At 41.8% G+C, this 17,395-nt stretch overlaps 1 protein-coding gene and 1 long non-coding RNA gene across 2 annotated transcripts in view; one reads left to right on the forward strand and one right to left on the reverse strand.

Annotated features, from left to right (window-relative positions):
* Positions 1–8,311, forward strand: part of cntnap2b (contactin associated protein 2b) — a 31,248-nt gene extending 22,937 nt beyond the window's left edge. Inside the window, exons 18-25 of the mRNA XM_078264953.1 lie at positions 84–302; positions 1,666–1,902; positions 2,047–2,280; positions 2,431–2,564; positions 2,857–2,950; positions 4,027–4,257; positions 4,373–4,447; positions 5,751–8,311. Coding sequence (XP_078121079.1) covers positions 84–302; positions 1,666–1,902; positions 2,047–2,280; positions 2,431–2,564; positions 2,857–2,950; positions 4,027–4,257; positions 4,373–4,447; positions 5,751–5,950 — 1,424 coding nt within the window. The 3' untranslated portion in view covers positions 5,951–8,311. The remainder of the gene's footprint in view (positions 1–83; positions 303–1,665; positions 1,903–2,046; positions 2,281–2,430; positions 2,565–2,856; positions 2,951–4,026; positions 4,258–4,372; positions 4,448–5,750) is intronic.
* On the reverse strand, positions 131–16,354 carry LOC144527083 (uncharacterized). Its single transcript, XR_013502790.1, has 3 exons — positions 16,104–16,354; positions 1,625–1,917; positions 131–220 (listed from the first exon to the last, which is right to left on the reverse strand). It is a non-coding gene; the product is annotated as an uncharacterized LOC144527083 (long non-coding RNA).
* Positions 16,355–17,395: the final 1,041 nt, after the last annotated feature.

Raw genomic sequence — 17,395 nt, forward strand, 5'->3', positions numbered from 1 at the left:
GAAATCAGTGAAAATCTTTTATTTTATTTCAGTAAAAGTCCTCAAATGTTACTAATATTTGATGTTGATCCCATTGCTCCCAGGAGGCTCTATGGTCCTCTTCTCTTTTGACGTTGGCAGAGAGCGGGTGGAGCTCAGCGTCCACTCGCCGGTGCCTCTGAATGACGACCAATGGCATCGCGTGGAGGCTGAGAAGAACATCAAGGAGGCGGTTCTGCAGCTTAATGGACAGTACAGAGAGATCAGACCCATGCCCCCACAGGGACACACAAAACTGGAGTTCTACAGTGACCTATATGTTGGTAAGACACACATACACCCAGTGGTGGAATGTAACCAAGTACCATTTTATGCTACTTTTATAACTCTATTCTACTTTTTACTCCACTACATTTGTCTGACAGCTTTAGTTACTTTTCAGATGACAGTTTTTCATCCCCTTCCTTTGTGATAAACTGAAGGATTTAGTATTCCTTTGTGTTGAGAAAATTATCCTACTTCTTACGTCTTTATAAAGCCTTTCGGATCAGCTGGAAAATGCATCGTCACAAAGCTGAAAACAGGGCTGTTTTTCTGACGCCATGAAAAGTTTTTGAGAGATACGCGATTCTCACAGGACAGCGACGCTACAAAAATATGATGACCTTATAGAATATGATGCATTGCTGTAGATTAAACTACCGAACAGTATATAAAGGAGTTAAAGTGAGCACAACCTTAAACATCTACAGCAGTAAAATGCAACATACACATTAATGCAACAGTAATATTAATCTAGAAACATCAGATAGAAGAGGAAAACACTGACAGGGGACATTTTACTGCACAATGGGTACTTACTTTTAATACTTTAAGTATATTTTGCTGCAAATACTTACATACTTTGACTTAAGTAAGGTCTTAAAAGGTTTTTTTTCACACTGTGGTATTACTACTTTTACTTAAAAGAGATAATTTGCTGATTTCAATCCAGCTCTGTGTCATGGTAGTGTGGGCAGTGTGTGCAGATGAACGATTTTTGCCGTCCCTCTGTGGCCACAGCGCAAGGAGCTCGGCCGAGATCTGCCGGATGGCGCAAACTGTGTCATTCGGCGGACCGTTGCCTGGAGATCTCTGCCATGGAGGGAACCCAAACACCGCTCGTCTGCACACACTGCCCACAGTGCCATGACACAGAGCAAGTTTTAAACTGGCAAAGTTTTCCTTTCAGTAAAGTATTCCTCCTGTCTTCGTTTTGGCCCTGTCTTTAGGTTGTATCAGCAGAGATCTTAAAGTGTCAAATAATGCTAACTCCCTGTAATGCTAACTCACTGACTAGATGTTCCACAACCACATTAGGGAGTCCCACTGGGATACTTGCGGAATGATCATGGTGGCCCCTCTAATGTTTTTACTTCAAAACATGATCAACAAACTGTGTACCAGTTAATGCTAACTATGTATGTCTGTATAACTACAATTTCTCTGTAACTTTCAGCGTAGTGATGAAAACATGCCCAGGGTGTTACAGAGACAGTCGTGGTGAGAAGTGTCTAATGTGCTATACACCTGAGTATTAGAATGATTCACACAACTGCTATGATGAGCCAGTGGCCGTTAAGTGTGAATGAAACAGCTTCAGTACCCTGCTTAAACTACTGCTATGCTTCATGTCTTATGTCCAAGGTGCCTCGGGTGGTCAGAGGGGTTTCCTGGGCTGCATGCGGGCCCTGAAGATAAATGGTGTGACCTTTGACCTGGAGGAGAGGGCGAGGGTAACTCCAGGGGTGAATTCAGGCTGCCAGGGCCACTGCAGCAGCTACAGGATGCACTGCAGGAACGGAGGGAAGTGTGTGGAGCAGTACAATGGATACGCATGTGACTGCTCCCTCACTGCATATGATGGACCCTTCTGCACCGATGGTACAGCCTCCAACACTGAATGGGATAAGAGTAGATGACACCATTGTAGATTAGATGATGTAATCCGATTCAATTTAATGCAGCAATAAGTGATCGTCACTTTCAAGATGTTTTAATGACCCTTCCTTCGTCTGTGTGCGCTAGATATAGGCGGCTACTTTGAGACGGGAACCCTGGTGCGTTACGACTTCCTGCCAGAGGCGAGCGCTTCTGCGTTGCAGGAAGTGAAGAGCATATCAGGTGTTGGTGTTCCGAGTGAGGCCAACCTGACCCAGGAGGAGCTGGTGTTCAGCTTCAGCACCTCCAGCGCTCCCAGCATCCTGGTCTACATCAGCTCCAGAACTCAGGACTACCTCGCTGTGGTGCTCAGGCACAACGGTGGGCTCATCAACTTTTTATTTTTGTTAATTCATTTATATAAAAAAAATATAGATTTGATCAACTGCTGTTACGTTATTATCCTGTGTTAAAACATACTGTGTGTGTGTGTGTGTGTGTGTGTGTGTGTGTGTGTGTGTGTGTGTTCAGGCACCCTCCAGATCCGCTACAGTCTTGGGGGGCTAACAGAACCTTACACCATAGATGTTGACCATCGTAACATGGCCAACGGACAACCACACTCTGTCAACATAACTAGATACTTAAGGGAGATACGACTACAGGTTAGTGCTTCCTGACATTAGTACCTGACACTGTTATACCAAATACTTTGTGCTGCAAGTAGAAAAAAGTGTGTCAGATTGCATTAAAGTGCCGGTTCCATTTGCTTTTTTTCTGAGAGTAAGATGTTTAGACGGATTTCAATACATACCACTAGAGGGAACTAAGAATTGTATTTAATTTTTTTTGATTAACTTGCCTTTTAAAGCCCATACTGAAAGATGAACAGTTGTTGGTGGTAATGACAATAGAGCAGACTTGTAAGTGTTCCTTTCCTCCGCCCATATTCTGCAGCTGGACCACTACCCAGTGTCCACATACACCCTACCCGAGGCCTCCGACACCCAGTTCAACTTGGTCAAAAGTATCTTTCTTGGAAAGGTCTTTGGTAAGTGTGAAGATAAGTAGAAGTGTTTGTTCTGGTTTCCGTTTGTAGTTTGGTAAACAGTCCGTGTGGAGAGCAAAAGAGACTGAACGCATCGGCCGAAATGCAATCTCGGAACCCATTTGATATCATCTGAAGACAATTGAGCTTTTTGTTAGCTTTTTTAAATGTATTTATCTGTATGCATATACAAGATATCTGTTTATAGAGACATCTTCCAACTCCAGCTCCATTCTTGCGTCTCGAGCTGCTTGCTGACCCGGCGCACGGAAGAGGAAGTCTTGGCCCGGATATCCTTTATCTGTTATCTGGATATCTTCTGGCACCTGAATATTAAGTTAAAGGTCCCGTGTGTAACGTGTTTAGTTGTTCATTATCAAAATTGGTGTTGCCCGTTCACAAACTTGTCCTTTTTCATGAATATTTACCTCCACCATCAATTCCAAGTATTCCTATTGGCTTGAAATGTTACATTTGCATTTGCATGAACTGGGGTAGACGCTCCATATTCATGCTCCATCTTGAAATACGTCAGCCGGTAAGAGACATACAGGACATACTGCTCTGTCTTTCGCGTTTTCGCTGTCACATGATAAACTCACAGGTGCTGCTAATGGGTATCTTGGCTTTTTGAAGCGTGAAGGCCACCGTAGCTGTAATACGTACTTTGAACTGCGTGGCGCGAGAGAGTTGATTGCGATATATGATCTCAACACTAGATGGGAGAAATTCCTACACATTGGACCTTTAAGTTACCGTTTAATGCAACAATTAATTGTAACAATAACTTATCACGTTTTAACAAAACGTTTCACGTTATGACAAGATAAGTTTGTATGTCGTGATAACATGAAAATATCTTGTTATAACGTGTAAAACATTCAGTTAAAACAATGTAATTAAACATTATGACATGGTACTGATCCGTTTTTCTTTTTCTGGCGTGGCATCAATACACTTCCGTAGTTAAAAGGTAACATTGGGCATAGAGTTAGGAAAGGGTTTCAGTTGCTTGGTTAGTTTTGTAACAGTTTAAAAGTGTTAAATAAGATAAAGCCTTTGATGTGTCTTTCTTGTAGAAACTGGACAGATTGACCCCATCCTAATCGAGCGCTACAACACGCCGGGCTTTGTGGGCTGTCTGTCAAGAGTTCAGTGGAACAGCGTGGCGCCGTTGAAAGCGGCGCTGCGCTCAGGACTGGCGGCACCCGTCAGCACCCATGGGATTTTGGTCCCATCCAACTGTGGAGCCTCACCCCTGACCATCTCCCCCATGGCCTCGGCTATGGACCCTTGGCACGTAGAAGCAGGTAGAGACACAGACAGACAGATCATACCGTTTTAAGGAGCATTAAACCATTTCATTAGACCAAAGTCAACAACTTGAAGGATGGATTCAAACAGATAACAAATGTTTGTCCACAGCTGGAGCTGTTTTTCCCTTTAATGAGGACCAGGCCAGTGGTGATGGAGTGGATCGCAACTCTGCCATAATTGGAGGTAAATCTCATTTCAGTTCCAACTACCATGTGTGAGAGCTGCAGCTGGGAACCGTCCTTAAAACTGTTGAAACCTAATAAGTAGGGACGCAGCTAACGATTTTATTAGTTGCGGATTGATCTGTTGATTATTTTTCTCCATTCATTGATTAGTTGTGTGTCTACAAAATAGTCAATCAGTTTTCCAAAGCCCAAGATGATGTCCGCCAATGTCTTGATTTGTCCACGACTCAGAGATTCAGTTTACTGTCACAGAGTAAAGAAACTAGAAAATATTCACATTTTAGAAGCTGGAATCAGAGAATTTTTATAAAAAATGACTCAAACCGATTAATCGATTTGTCAAAATAGTTGGCAATAAATGTAACAGTTGACAAATAATGGCTTAATCGTTGCAGCTCTACTACAAAGACCACACACCCAAGTGCGTAGGTGTCATTTCAACATTGGGAATTTATGCACAACGGGTCTTGGAAGGTTTTTCACAGATCCGTTTCAGATGGGGTCAATCATTTTGGACTCCTAAGGACCTGTGGCGACAGAGAAAAGACTTGTAGCTGCAGCAATGGCTCTTGGTCACTCGATTGATTTGACACACGGTCATTTATCATAAGGAGTACTACTGTTTGATGCTTTAAGAGCCCTTTTCATCCTTCTAGTCTGTTGTCATAACCACAGATTCTCTATAACTTGAGATTACACGCTGCGCCATTGGTATGAAATGTTACAGACCTACTGTCTCTTAATTGGGCGTGGCCTGGTTTGAAAGTGTAGTGAACGTCGTGTGGATGAATGAAAAGTTATAGTTGTATAATTTATTCATATTTTCTTTTGCTAACATCAGACATTTACACATTTGCCTAAAAGGCATATTGAGCATCACGGAGATTAGTTTTGTTAGGGAATTCACGAACGATAGCTGACGTTAGCTTCTCTGTGTTGCCAGATCTCGCGAGAGTTTGTTCCTGAGACAGAAACAGGTCTCAAACAAAGTTAATTTCCTCCTGATTTGTCTGTCTGAAAAAATGCCATTTTAGTGACCGAATGTTTGCGAGATATGTGGCTTGTGTAAAATGGGTCCAGTATTTACTTTGGTGACTATGGGGTGAAATAATCTGTCCTAATCTGTGTTCATGTTCACTTCTCCCATTGGAATCAATACAGTCAGGACCTGCCGCCAGTCTCCTAAAGAGGCGTGGCGAAACCCAACGTGACACAGATACAGGAAGTTACTCTGAGTTGGTGGCGTCTCGGTTCTAAACCGTCTCCGTTATAAATGAAGTGCTCATTTGTTTTGTTTCCAGGCATCATCTCCATGGTGATCTTCACTGTCCTGTGCATCATGGTGTTTGTGATCCGTCATATGTTCCGTCACAAAGGCTCCTACCACACCAACGAAGCCAAGGGAGCGGACTCAGCAGACTGCGCTGACGCAGCGATCATCGTAAATGACCCCGCCTTCACCGAAACCATTGACGAGAGCAAGAAGGAGTGGTTCATCTGAGCCCCTTTCAACAACACGGACACATGACGTTAGGATGTATGTAGTTTTCTAAGCATAGGGAGTAGTAGTGAGGTCACCACCTGTGGAACCTCGAGGATGTGCCGAGTGGTTTATTTTAAAAAAAAACTTTATGGACAATGGACACCATGGCGTTACAGCGGCAGTGTGTATTAAGGCACAGGGCACAGTGGTGCCTGGCCGAGCCCTGTGTCCAGATGTGGAGCGGTTTTATTTAATTTACAATGGACAATGTGACAGGACAGCCTTCAGATGGTGTAGAGGGACGGCGCCAAGAAGTTACAGGCCTTGCATGAATGAGTGTGTTCCCTAGCTTTAATTTACTATGTATTTATATCATTTTTTATTTGATTTCAGTTAAATTTATGTTATTTATTTATCTATCCATATTTAAGTCATATATTTTTTCATAAAAGTTCTTACTTTGTTAAGGTTTATTTATTTTTATAGATTCATATCTTAATGCCTTTGTGCGATGTGCTGGTATTTCAGAAAATTATAATATTAATGGTAATGATCATTGATCCATTAATCCCAATACTCCTCCACAACTGTAGCATTTCTCATAAATTCCAGGTTTTTTTTAAATGTTAAATCGCATGTTTAATCATTTGCCTTATTTTTAATTTATTTCAGTAAAGTTTAATTTTAGCCTTAATACTGAAAACTTGTGTGTGTGTGTGTGTGTGTGTGTGTGTGTGCGTGCGCCTGTGCGCGTGTGTGCACTGACTGACTTGTCTGTAAAGGAGATGTAGCCATGACTTTGTTCGCATTGTTTGGACTAATAACGGAATGTCACACTTCTCTTTATTTTTGCATCTACTTAACAGACAAGTGTCTCGTAATGACTTTAAAGCATTGATTGTTGAAACTCCAAATTATTGCATATGTTATTTTACTGTTTCTGCTGCCAAATGAGTTCAGGGTTCAGCTTTTAAAGAATGAACTGAGTCCTGTCAGTCCACAACAACCCGACTCACTTTTTTTTTTTCTTCTTTTTTTTTTTGATTTCTGAGGCATGGGTTTTTTATTGTTAGCAATGCCAGTACATAATAATGCAAACATGCTTGTCTATAAGTGTATGTGTTTTATTCACTTGTGATGGGCCTAGACTAGGAGTTTCCTTCAACCAGTCTTTATGCTATCTCTGTGCTGGATGAGTGATGATGCAATGAGAGATGAAACCAATTCTGATAATCTCGTCTAAGATTGCAAGTAATAGCAAAACAAGTAACTTGCCAAAATGCTACTTTATCTTTTCTTTAAGTTATCAGCCTCTAATGGCAGCATGTTAGGAGTTACAATTCCCTCAGCTGAAAAGAGTCATTCTTATTACCATTTAACATAGTATTTTTTAACGATTCGCCAGTGTTAATGCTAGTGGGGTTAAGCTAGTATGTGTGGCCATGTTAAGGACTGAGGCCTGCCTCTTGTAGTGGGACAGCTACTCTATCAGCTCTTGGCTAACTCTTCTGATGGACTGAAAGGACTCTTAGTTCAGGGTTCTTCAAAAAATGTGTCTTTGATTTGTATGAAGTAGGAGGTCGTTTCTGGAAAAGAATGTTTGTTACCCACAGACAAAACTATGGCATACATCCTGACATTTGATTGTATTGCATTTGCATTCCTTTGACTTAAATGCAGTGTAATGGCATGCTGTTAGACACTGAATGACACACATATTTCTATATAAGTTTGATAAGCCACTATAGCATCACATTGCTTTTTCTTCATGTTATATGTATAAAACTTTGCTCAACTGTTCTTTTTATAGCTGATTTCTCACTTTGTGCTTTTCTCATTGTCTTGAATGATTTGATGCTCCCTATTTGGAAAGACCAGTAAAATATGAGTACAAATCTAACTTAGAATGGCTAATATTAATTTTTTTGACCAAACACAGCGGGATCCAGGCGATTGACATCTGGAAGGGAACTAACCTGATGATTGCCCCCAGCTTTAGACAGAAACTTGTCTAAAGCAGTGTCTGTTACAAAACATGATTTTCACAAAAAATATGAAGAATAAGAGGTTAGTTATCATATGGTCTACCCATGATACACTACAAGATGAAGAAATGAAAACAATTGCAATAGGTCAGAAAACATCAAATTCAAACATTTGATTTAAGTTGATAAGGATTCATTTATTAATCCCTCATGGGGGAATTCAATGTTTCCACCCTGGCACCTCTCCAGCTACCAGTCCACACAGTTTCTGTAAGCACAGCAATACTCTGAGAGTCTGCTAGGGTGCAGTATGATACCATGATCAGACCATGAAAAGTGATCACCTTGAGGTTTTCATTAGCTCGGTCATGTCACCTCTACGTTATCTGTATGAAATGGCTTTGACTTAAATCAAATGTTTAAATTAGCTTTTTGCAATAAATACATCTTTTTGTAGACTGCTTTTTTGGATTGGAGAAATTGTTCTGGCTGAATTTGAGTTGCGACAGCCCCTAACTGAAGGAATGCAGATGTCTAAGCTTTTGTCCTTGTTTATTATTCTGCCTGAGGCGAAAATGCTGTACTTGCACTGTTGGTTATACTATATTATACTATTATACTGTTGTCTTGACTTTGCGAGGCATTGAAGTCTCCACTTGTTGCTCATCCTCAAAGGGATGAGAAAGCTGATGACTGTTCGTTTAAATTCAGTAGGGATGGAATGGAATGTATTTATTTGTGTGTTTATGTAGTATAGCACCTTTAACAGAACAAAGTCACAAAGTGCTTCACAAGAGTAAAATTGTTAAAAATAAGGCCGTAAAACGGTAAAAAGAAACAAGCAATAAAACAATAAAATTTCAAAATAGACAAAATTACAACATGAGACAAAGGCCAGCTGCTTTTTAAAGGTTTCAACAGAGACCACCTTTTGTTTTTAGTCGAGCATGAGGGACACCCAGTAAGCCCTCGTCAGAGGACCTTCTGATACCAGTGTGATACTGGTGAAAGGATGGAGCAGGTCAGAGATGTGCCTGGGTTTGGTATAGGGGGTTAGGGTAATTAGGTTAGGGCTCTTTTTGTGAAAACAATAACCTTAAAATAAATCCTGAAGTTGATGGGAAGCCAATGTAAAGAAGATAGGATGGGTATGATGTAAATGGTCCTTCTGGACCTGGTCAACAGCCTTGCAGCAGCACTCTGGGCCATTTGCAGACAGTCCAGGGATGACTTGCTGAGGCAGGTGAAAAGGGAATTGCAGTACTCTAGCCAGGAAGATATAAAAGTGTCTAGCTCAGATTGTGATATAATAGACCTGAGTATGGCAATGCTTCTAAAATGAAAGAAACATGTACACGTCAATGATGCGATATGTTGATCAAAGTCCATGACCTAATATAACACCGAGACTTCTAAGATTAACCCTGGACAGCTGAAGAAAAGGGCCCAATGTACTGAGCAACCTTGGAAGCTACGCTATCTAAAGCTATGATAAGGACAGTCTTATCTGGGTTTAGCTGTAAGAAAGTTAGTAGCCCTCCAGTCATTAATGGCAGCAAGACAATTGTCAGTCAATTGTCAAAACTGTCAGTTTGTCAGTCTCATCAGGCTTAAAAGTGATATCATCAGCCTAACAATGACATAATATACTTTTTGGTTTGCTAATAATATGAAATATACAATGCAAATAATATAGGACCTAAGACAGAACCCTGAGGCACACCAAATGAAAGAGCAGCAGTTTTCAAATACATGACATCCGTTAAACAGGCAAAGGTGAACGAAGGATACGTGAAACAGCATGTCAATTCCCCCCCCAAATCCCCACCCACCCACAACCCAACGCAGATCAGATCAGGGACAGCTGATGTTGAGTGGAGCGGTCTAGGAGGGATTCAGTCCTCCAAGTCAGGAAATAAGATGGAGTCAACTAATTCTAGGAAAGGGTTCCACGTCTCTAGGAAGGTCGAGATAGAGCCTTTCAGATGTGATCTGAGCTTCTCAAGCTTCAAGTTGTTGAGCACTTCTTTAATCCAACGGTCGTGTGTAGGGGGGCGAGGGAGCCTCCAGTTGAGCAAGATCAGTCTCCGGGCTAGCAGAGATGTAAACACCAGGGTCCGCCTCAGTGCAACAGGGAGGTCAGCGTCAGGGAAAATGCCAAAAATGGCTGACAAAGGGTTAGGGGGATAATGTGATCATAGGCTCTGCTCATGGTGTCAAAAATGCTCATCCACAAATGTGTTAATTTAGGGCAAGACCAGAACATATGAGTATAGTTGGCAGGAGACTGGTTACACTTGTTACAGGCCTCCCGGACAGTGATGTATATTTTAGACAATTTGGCGTTTGTGTAGTGGACTTTCTGAAGGACCTTGCATTGGATTAAGCCATGACGAGCACATATGGAGGGAGAATGAACCATAGCCAGAGCACGGTCCCATTGCTGGTCCGTAATAGTCATGTTCAGATCGCCCTCCCATCCAGCTTTAGTCAAAGTAGGAGGGTTCGTGGAGGCCGAGCACAGCAAATCATACAAAACAGAAATGCATTAATTTCAGTTGGGATCTAATCTGGAAAAAGCAAAAGAGGTGTGACTTAGGCAGGTCATAAAGGTCTCCGTTGAAAAATTTAAACAAATTTGCTAGTTGAAAAAGCTTTAATTTTCCAGTGAGCTCATACAGTTTTGTGAATTTAAGGAACAGTTATCAATGCTACTTTTATTCTATTGTCTGCTCCATTTGGCATTTATTGCTGTAGGACTCAAGGACAACACTGTATTGAATTGTGACTGTATTATCAGGATACAGATAAGGCAGGTTAGCATTGGAAGGTACACAAGTTTCAAGGTCAGCAATATGTACTGTACTCAGTTGAATGAGGTTTGTGTCAGTCCCACTTGATCCAGTAAGACATCATGTTCTAGATATGGTATCTTTTTTTTTAAAATTAATTTCTGCACATTGGATGAAGGTAGGTTTTCCTTAGGTCCCTTTTGGCTCTGATCCAAAATGACTCGGGTTGAAGGGTTCTGCCTTCGCCGCCGGCTGCCAGAAGTGTTCTGCCTTCGCCGCCGGCCGCCAGAAGGGTTCTGCCTTTGCCGCTGGTCGCCTGAAAGGTTCTGCCTTCGCTGCCAGTCGCCAGAGGGGTCCCATCTGTGCTGCGCCCCTCTGTTCCCTGTCCCAAGTGGCCTCTGTTTCCCCCAGGCCTCTTTGCCCACCAGTACCCCGTGCCCTATTGCCTAGCAGCTCTGTTCCCATTTTCCTGGGTCCCACTGTCCTCTGTTTCCTGGCCCCATATGACTCTTGTGCCTGCCCTCACCCTCCGGGGTTGATTTGTTTTGTTCCTCCGTTCGTCCCTCCTCCGGTTCCCCTCCGCCTGCCCTGGGTTGACCTTGTTGCTGGACACTGTGTTTTGGACATCTGGGATCTGTTCCTTGGGAGGGGGGGAGGGGAGGGGGTACTGTCATGATTGTAATTTTCTGTTTTGTTCTGTTTCCTGTTTTATTTTGAAGTCCGTCTTATATAGTCCGTCTTGTTTAGTTTACTTCCTGTCTTTAGTTTTCCCTCCCTTGTGATTGCCCTAATGTGTTTCACCTGTTTGCCCAGCCTAGTGTCACCTGACCCTTGTTAGTCCTCGTTACCTGGTTTATTTAGTCTCTGTGTTGTCTTTGTCTGGTGTTGGATCATTTTAGTCTGTTGCTGTGTTCTGTGAGTTTATTTGTGTCTGGAGTCTACCCTTTGTCTGTGAGTTCCAGTTTTGAGATCCTGTTCTGGAATTAGTTTTTGCCTGTTATTTTCTGGATTTTTTGTTATGTACTTCATTTTTGTTTAATAAATCATCTAAACTGCATTTGGGTCCAAGCCTTTCCTAACAAACCGTGACACTTCTTCCCCGATGTGTTTGTGCTTTCTCGTCTTACAGGTTTTTTTTGTTAAGGATACTATGCGGTCGCAGTGGTGTGTTATAGCACACAAGGAAGTCCTGGAAGTTGGCATTTCCCAAAATAAATCATCCAATGACAGATATGTATTAGAAAACAAGCTTGTCAACTGATCCTGGAGTTGCGGTCTTCAGTTGTCCCCTGATGCAATATGCAGCTCTTTATTATTTTCTACTACCTTAAATAGCTAAACTACTGTAAGAAAAACTATTATAGCCTAATAAATAAAATGATTTTATCAACTTTTTTGGAGCATGCAGGTATTCATTGCATTACTAGAGTTACTGCAGTTCATCAAGAGTTTCAAGGTTGTACAGACAGTCGGCTATCAGTGTTTGTTTATTGCAGCTTAGTGATTATCATTCAGTTTTTTTTGCTCATTTGACCTTTTTATCTCTCTTCTTTGGTCTGTCTCTGACGCTCTGCTGGCCTTCATCTACACCTCTCACAGTTAATTCCAGGTTAAGGCCATACTAGCCTGCTGATACTGGCCAACACAGGGGTGGATCAAATCTGGGAAGACCATTTCCACATGCCAGCAAGTAGTTGATATCAGGATTTATTACCTGATTTATAACCTAATAAATAATTGTGTCAAAGGCTGTGTGTGGTTTGAGCAACTGTGCCTGCTGATTAGCTGCACACATCTAATGAGTAACACCTGTCCACTTGGGGCATCAGAGCAGTGAGGGGTGCACTGTCTAGGAGGCGGGGCTTTTTATTAGCTAGGTGTGTGAGGCTGGGCACGAGAGGAGACAGCGCGGAGAAAGACGGCGAGCAGCGACTTAGTCAAACAAACCCTCAAACTTACTTGAGGCACACAGAGAAAACAGTCTGGAACGGTACAAGACGAACTGGCACAAGATTGAGGAAAGGGGCAGGTCTATATACACAGAAACAGGGGAGACAACCCGACAGGTACAGCACATTAAAGGAGGGGCAGTAAGCACACATGGCCAGTGTTGGGGTAGTTTGTCAAAAAAAGTAATGGATTGCACATTAATAGTTACTTTTTTTTAAGTAAAGCTTTACTTAGAGCTTTAGCTTTAGTGCGTCCGTTACATTCAAGCCATTGCCAAATGAGTTACTACAAAGCTAATTAATACTATCAGCTCCACACAACTCTCTGTATTTCTCAGTATGGCTATGTTCAGAAGATTGTGTCGTCCAGTGACTTTCCCGCGCAGAAACTCGAGTGAAGATAATGACCCCTTCTGAAGAGTCCATCATGTTTTTTTAATCCTCCGTGTCCTCCTTGGTTACTAGCAACTGCGTGGAGGAGGGGTGGGGGTGAAGCGTGATCACGGAAGGCTTGTATCATGTGGATGCGCCGACAATGTTGTCATTACTTAGAATTCTTCATGGGGGCAGCAGAAACTACGCACCATAGCTTTAATTACTCACTGGTGAAAATAATTATTTACACTACTAGTTACATTACTTTTGGATTACTGCGTAACATCACCTGAGATGCACCATAACTTACTTGCCAAATAACAATATAAATTTAAACCTAATATGCCCAGATCAACACAAACCCTTATTAAAATATGGACATACACAAGATCTCTCTTTTATGCTCTTTAATACAATAAAGCTGACAACAAAGTTGTGAACATCTACCCAAAATTTGTCAAAAACAAGGCTAAAGTACTGGCAGCCGTCCGCTCTTCATAACCTCTATTTTGCCCAGTATGTTTTGGAAAGATAGCGATTCCACTGAAAGAGGCAACGTTTCCTCCACTATTTGTGCTGCCACAAGCCCACTTATCTCTTCTCCTCAGACGAGTGTAGAATTGAATTTTTTTTCTTGCTTTTAAAAGATGGATGACAAGATAATGAATGGCCATATAAGGAGTTTCAGTAGGCCTTGTGTTGTTTACCCTATTTTATCTTACCTACTGTTGTTATGCTGTTCTCTTCATCAAATGTTCTCTCATTTTAAAAGAAAAGTTGAAAAAGCACCTTCTGATGTCAGAAATGGCAGCGAATAAAGGGAGAGAAGAAAACAATAAAAAAAAAAAACGATTTAGATATTTTTAAACAAGCAAAGATAAGCTGCGAGTAAACTTCATCAGAACTGCTTGTCGGATGGTCAAATAGCTTCGGAAACCCCCCTCTCCCCACAGCTTTCTGATTTTGGCCTAGGGATTCTTTTCCCGTAAATTACTGAAACCGACAATCCAACATTAACACCCACTTCCCCCAGTGATTGGCCAGTTGAGATGACAAAAGAAGCCAGGCTTTGAACTTCTCCCAGCAGGCCAATCCGTGGAATCACCTCATACTACTTAGCTAGATGTTCAAACAAAGTCCGTCTAACATTTGATCCTGTGGTCAGTTAGAGTTGACAAATGTATGTGAACTTGCAACCATAGGAACAGTCATTACCTTTGAAACGGGCCAAAAGTAAATCATGCATGTGTACTCATGCACGCATCATAGCACCTATTCCAAACCCTGCAGAAAAGCCATCGAGGAAGAAAGTCAGGGACATCAAAAAAACAAATGGAAAATGGCAGGTCTGGGGAAATAAAGGGACAAGGACACACTATCAAATCAACTCTATTTGATTTAAAGCGTCAAATCATAACAGAAGTTATCTCAGGACCCTTTACAGATAAAGTAGGTCTAGACCACACTGTAGAATTTACAGACACCCAACAATTTACCCAAGAGCAAGCATTTGGTGCAACAGACAACCCTGAAAAACCTGGGACAGAACATGGCTCTCAGCCAACTGCCTTGACCAGTTGGAGAGAGAGAGAGAGAGAGAGGGAAGGAAATGGAGTCGTAGTAGGAATCAGAGAGTGAAATTGGAGGATTTGAAACTAAAAAGAGAGGGGTAATTCAAGTGATTCCAGCCAGTCAATGAGAAAAGAGGAGACGTATCTTGTTGGGATAATAGCTGTGACACATACAGACTGGGATTTTCAAGGAGCCGTGTGGTTGGAAAGTCCGGAGAAGGAAAACTTAAAGTTGTTCAATCGGTCAGTTACAAGAAGGTGGATGGTTAGCATCGACTTGTGTATTAAAGAGTCAGAAAGAAAGAGCCCTGAGGGGGTTGTGTGTTTGGAGATGACAGTGTGACTCGCCTCCCACTCAGAAATGTCACTACACAAACTAACATTAGACAGAACTTAATCAAAGTTGTCAATGAGACATTTTTCTTGGAAACCCTGTTCTTTTTCTACTGTCTGCCCAATAATTCAATGTTCGTACGCAGTTGATTTCTGACATGGGTGCAAAGGTTAAACTACTATATGATTACCAGATAACAAAACTGACAAATGGCTATACTGACAAATACAACAGCTCCTCTGTCACCCTAAACCTTAACCTTGACACAGCCAGTTAGCTGCATCAGCAAGGTGGAGCTCTAACTGTAATATTATGCTGGATAATTTAATGAATAATAATCCATCCCATTTTAATTATGATATTTTGTGAGTGAAATCTGCTTCTACATCTGTGACCAGTAACATGTCTCTGTCTGGTAAATGTAGAAGTACAATGTTTTTCAGAGGAGCTCAACACACAGGGTGAAAAGAGGAGCTGCAGCAATGTACAGTGTTTTTTGAAAATAAACCACATAAACCTATTCCGGTACAACCTCTAAATACAATCACGAATCTGAAAATGAGCACAATATGAGCACTTTAAGAAAGCTTAATACCACAAAGCCAAGCAATCGGACCGTTCCATGCACTGCAGATGTTTGTTTGAATACACTCAGTTATGTAACTTGTCTGACCTAACCAGCATGTCAGATTTTCAGCCAGCTATCTAAATAATGTCTGTCAGCCTGAGATGACTGTGACTGGGGATACTACAGTTGTATTGGATGCAATCATGTTTTAACCAAGACCTCAAGTCTCACAGCAGAAGCAAGTCTGTGTCGATCATGAATATTCGACCATGTAAATACGATACAGATTACAGTGGAACATCACAGGAATATTTGAAATATTATAAGGGTGTTAGAAATTACATAAAGCCGCTTGCTTATTGAGAGAATGCCCCTAACCTCCATGTACTATGCTTTCCCCCAAAATCAGTGGGAGTTAGGGCAGTGTGCACAGGAAGTTGGACAGCGCCTATACTACAATCCGCTGGGTGGCATCAAGTGTAAGGAGTGTCAGGCAAAATTTACAGTCCTTCATGATCACTTTTCAAAAGCAGCAAATGACATGAGCAGAGATTCCAGAGACAGGGCCAAATATAAAGGGCTCGATGATGTACTCACATCTGTACAACTTTCCAGCGACATATGATGCACTCACGGAGTTCAGCGATCTCTCTCGGCAACTCCAACAAAGAGAAATGATACTGACAGAAGCAGACGGCCTGCTAACTCAAGTTAAGCAGGTTTTTGAGTGCATGGCTTCCATTCCTCGTCCCACATGTGACTATAGCTCCTGCAGCTGTGGACGAAAAACACTTTTATGGGTGTTTCCCCTGCGTGTAGTCTCGCATTGCCAGACGAGGAAGTGTTTTTCATCCACAGCTGCAGGAGCTACGTATAGTCACATATGGGGCCATGGAATGGAAACCATGCACACAAAAAGCTGCTTAGTTAGCAGGCCGTCTGCTGCTGTCAGTATCATTGCCAGTCTACAAAGCGGAAGGTAACGGACATCGTAATGAGGGACATCTGGCGGAATTTTCGGGCTTGGGAAAAAAAACATTTCCAGACTTGGACAAATACATGCTGGCTAACACCGGATGACCTCTTCCCAAGTCAGCATCAGAGAAAGTGCATCACATGACCATTACTGGCTAGTCCACACAGCATTCCGGGATGGGAAAAAAAACATGCTCTGGTTTATTGGCATTTCTTTAAACCAATCACAATTGTCATGGGCGGCACTAAGCGCTGCACGGAGCCCCGGTGCCACTGGAAAATAGCTTCGGGAAGGAACTTGTTTTGGTGGAACATGTGTACGTTCAAAAGTTGTTTTAGTTTAGGAGCAGTTAACCACAGTCCTCAGAAATCCACCGGAGTTTAGAATGTCAACACAACACTGTGACATATTTTTTACAAGTGAAAATGTTAACATACAAGTTCAGATCATATTCTCACATCATATTCTACAAGTGCTCACATCACGTTTACAAGCTGTCACATTTTGCACTATATTTACCTTCACAAATAACTGGCTTAAACTTGAGAAATGCTTTGGGCTTAAAATTGAACTAGAGTTTCACTTATACCTGCACCTCCATCCTTGTTATCATGCAGGTTTTCCATATCTTCACATGCTTTACTCTTAGAGAATTGTTAGTGTCTCCATGTTGATGGATGACCTATTGTCACTTTAAGCGGTTCTCTTTAATGCATTTGTTATTTTTTTATGTTGTCTTTCTCATGTCCACTGGCATAATGGCAAGTCTTAACAGGTCGAAATTATTACATACGGAACGTGTACACACACACACACACAGACACACACACACACACAGACACACACACACACACACACACACGCACACACACACACACACACACACACACACACACACACACACACACACACA

This window comes from Sander vitreus, chromosome 12, assembly GCF_031162955.1.
Source record: "Sander vitreus isolate 19-12246 chromosome 12, sanVit1, whole genome shotgun sequence".
Lineage (NCBI taxonomy): Eukaryota > Metazoa > Chordata > Actinopteri > Perciformes > Percidae > Sander > Sander vitreus.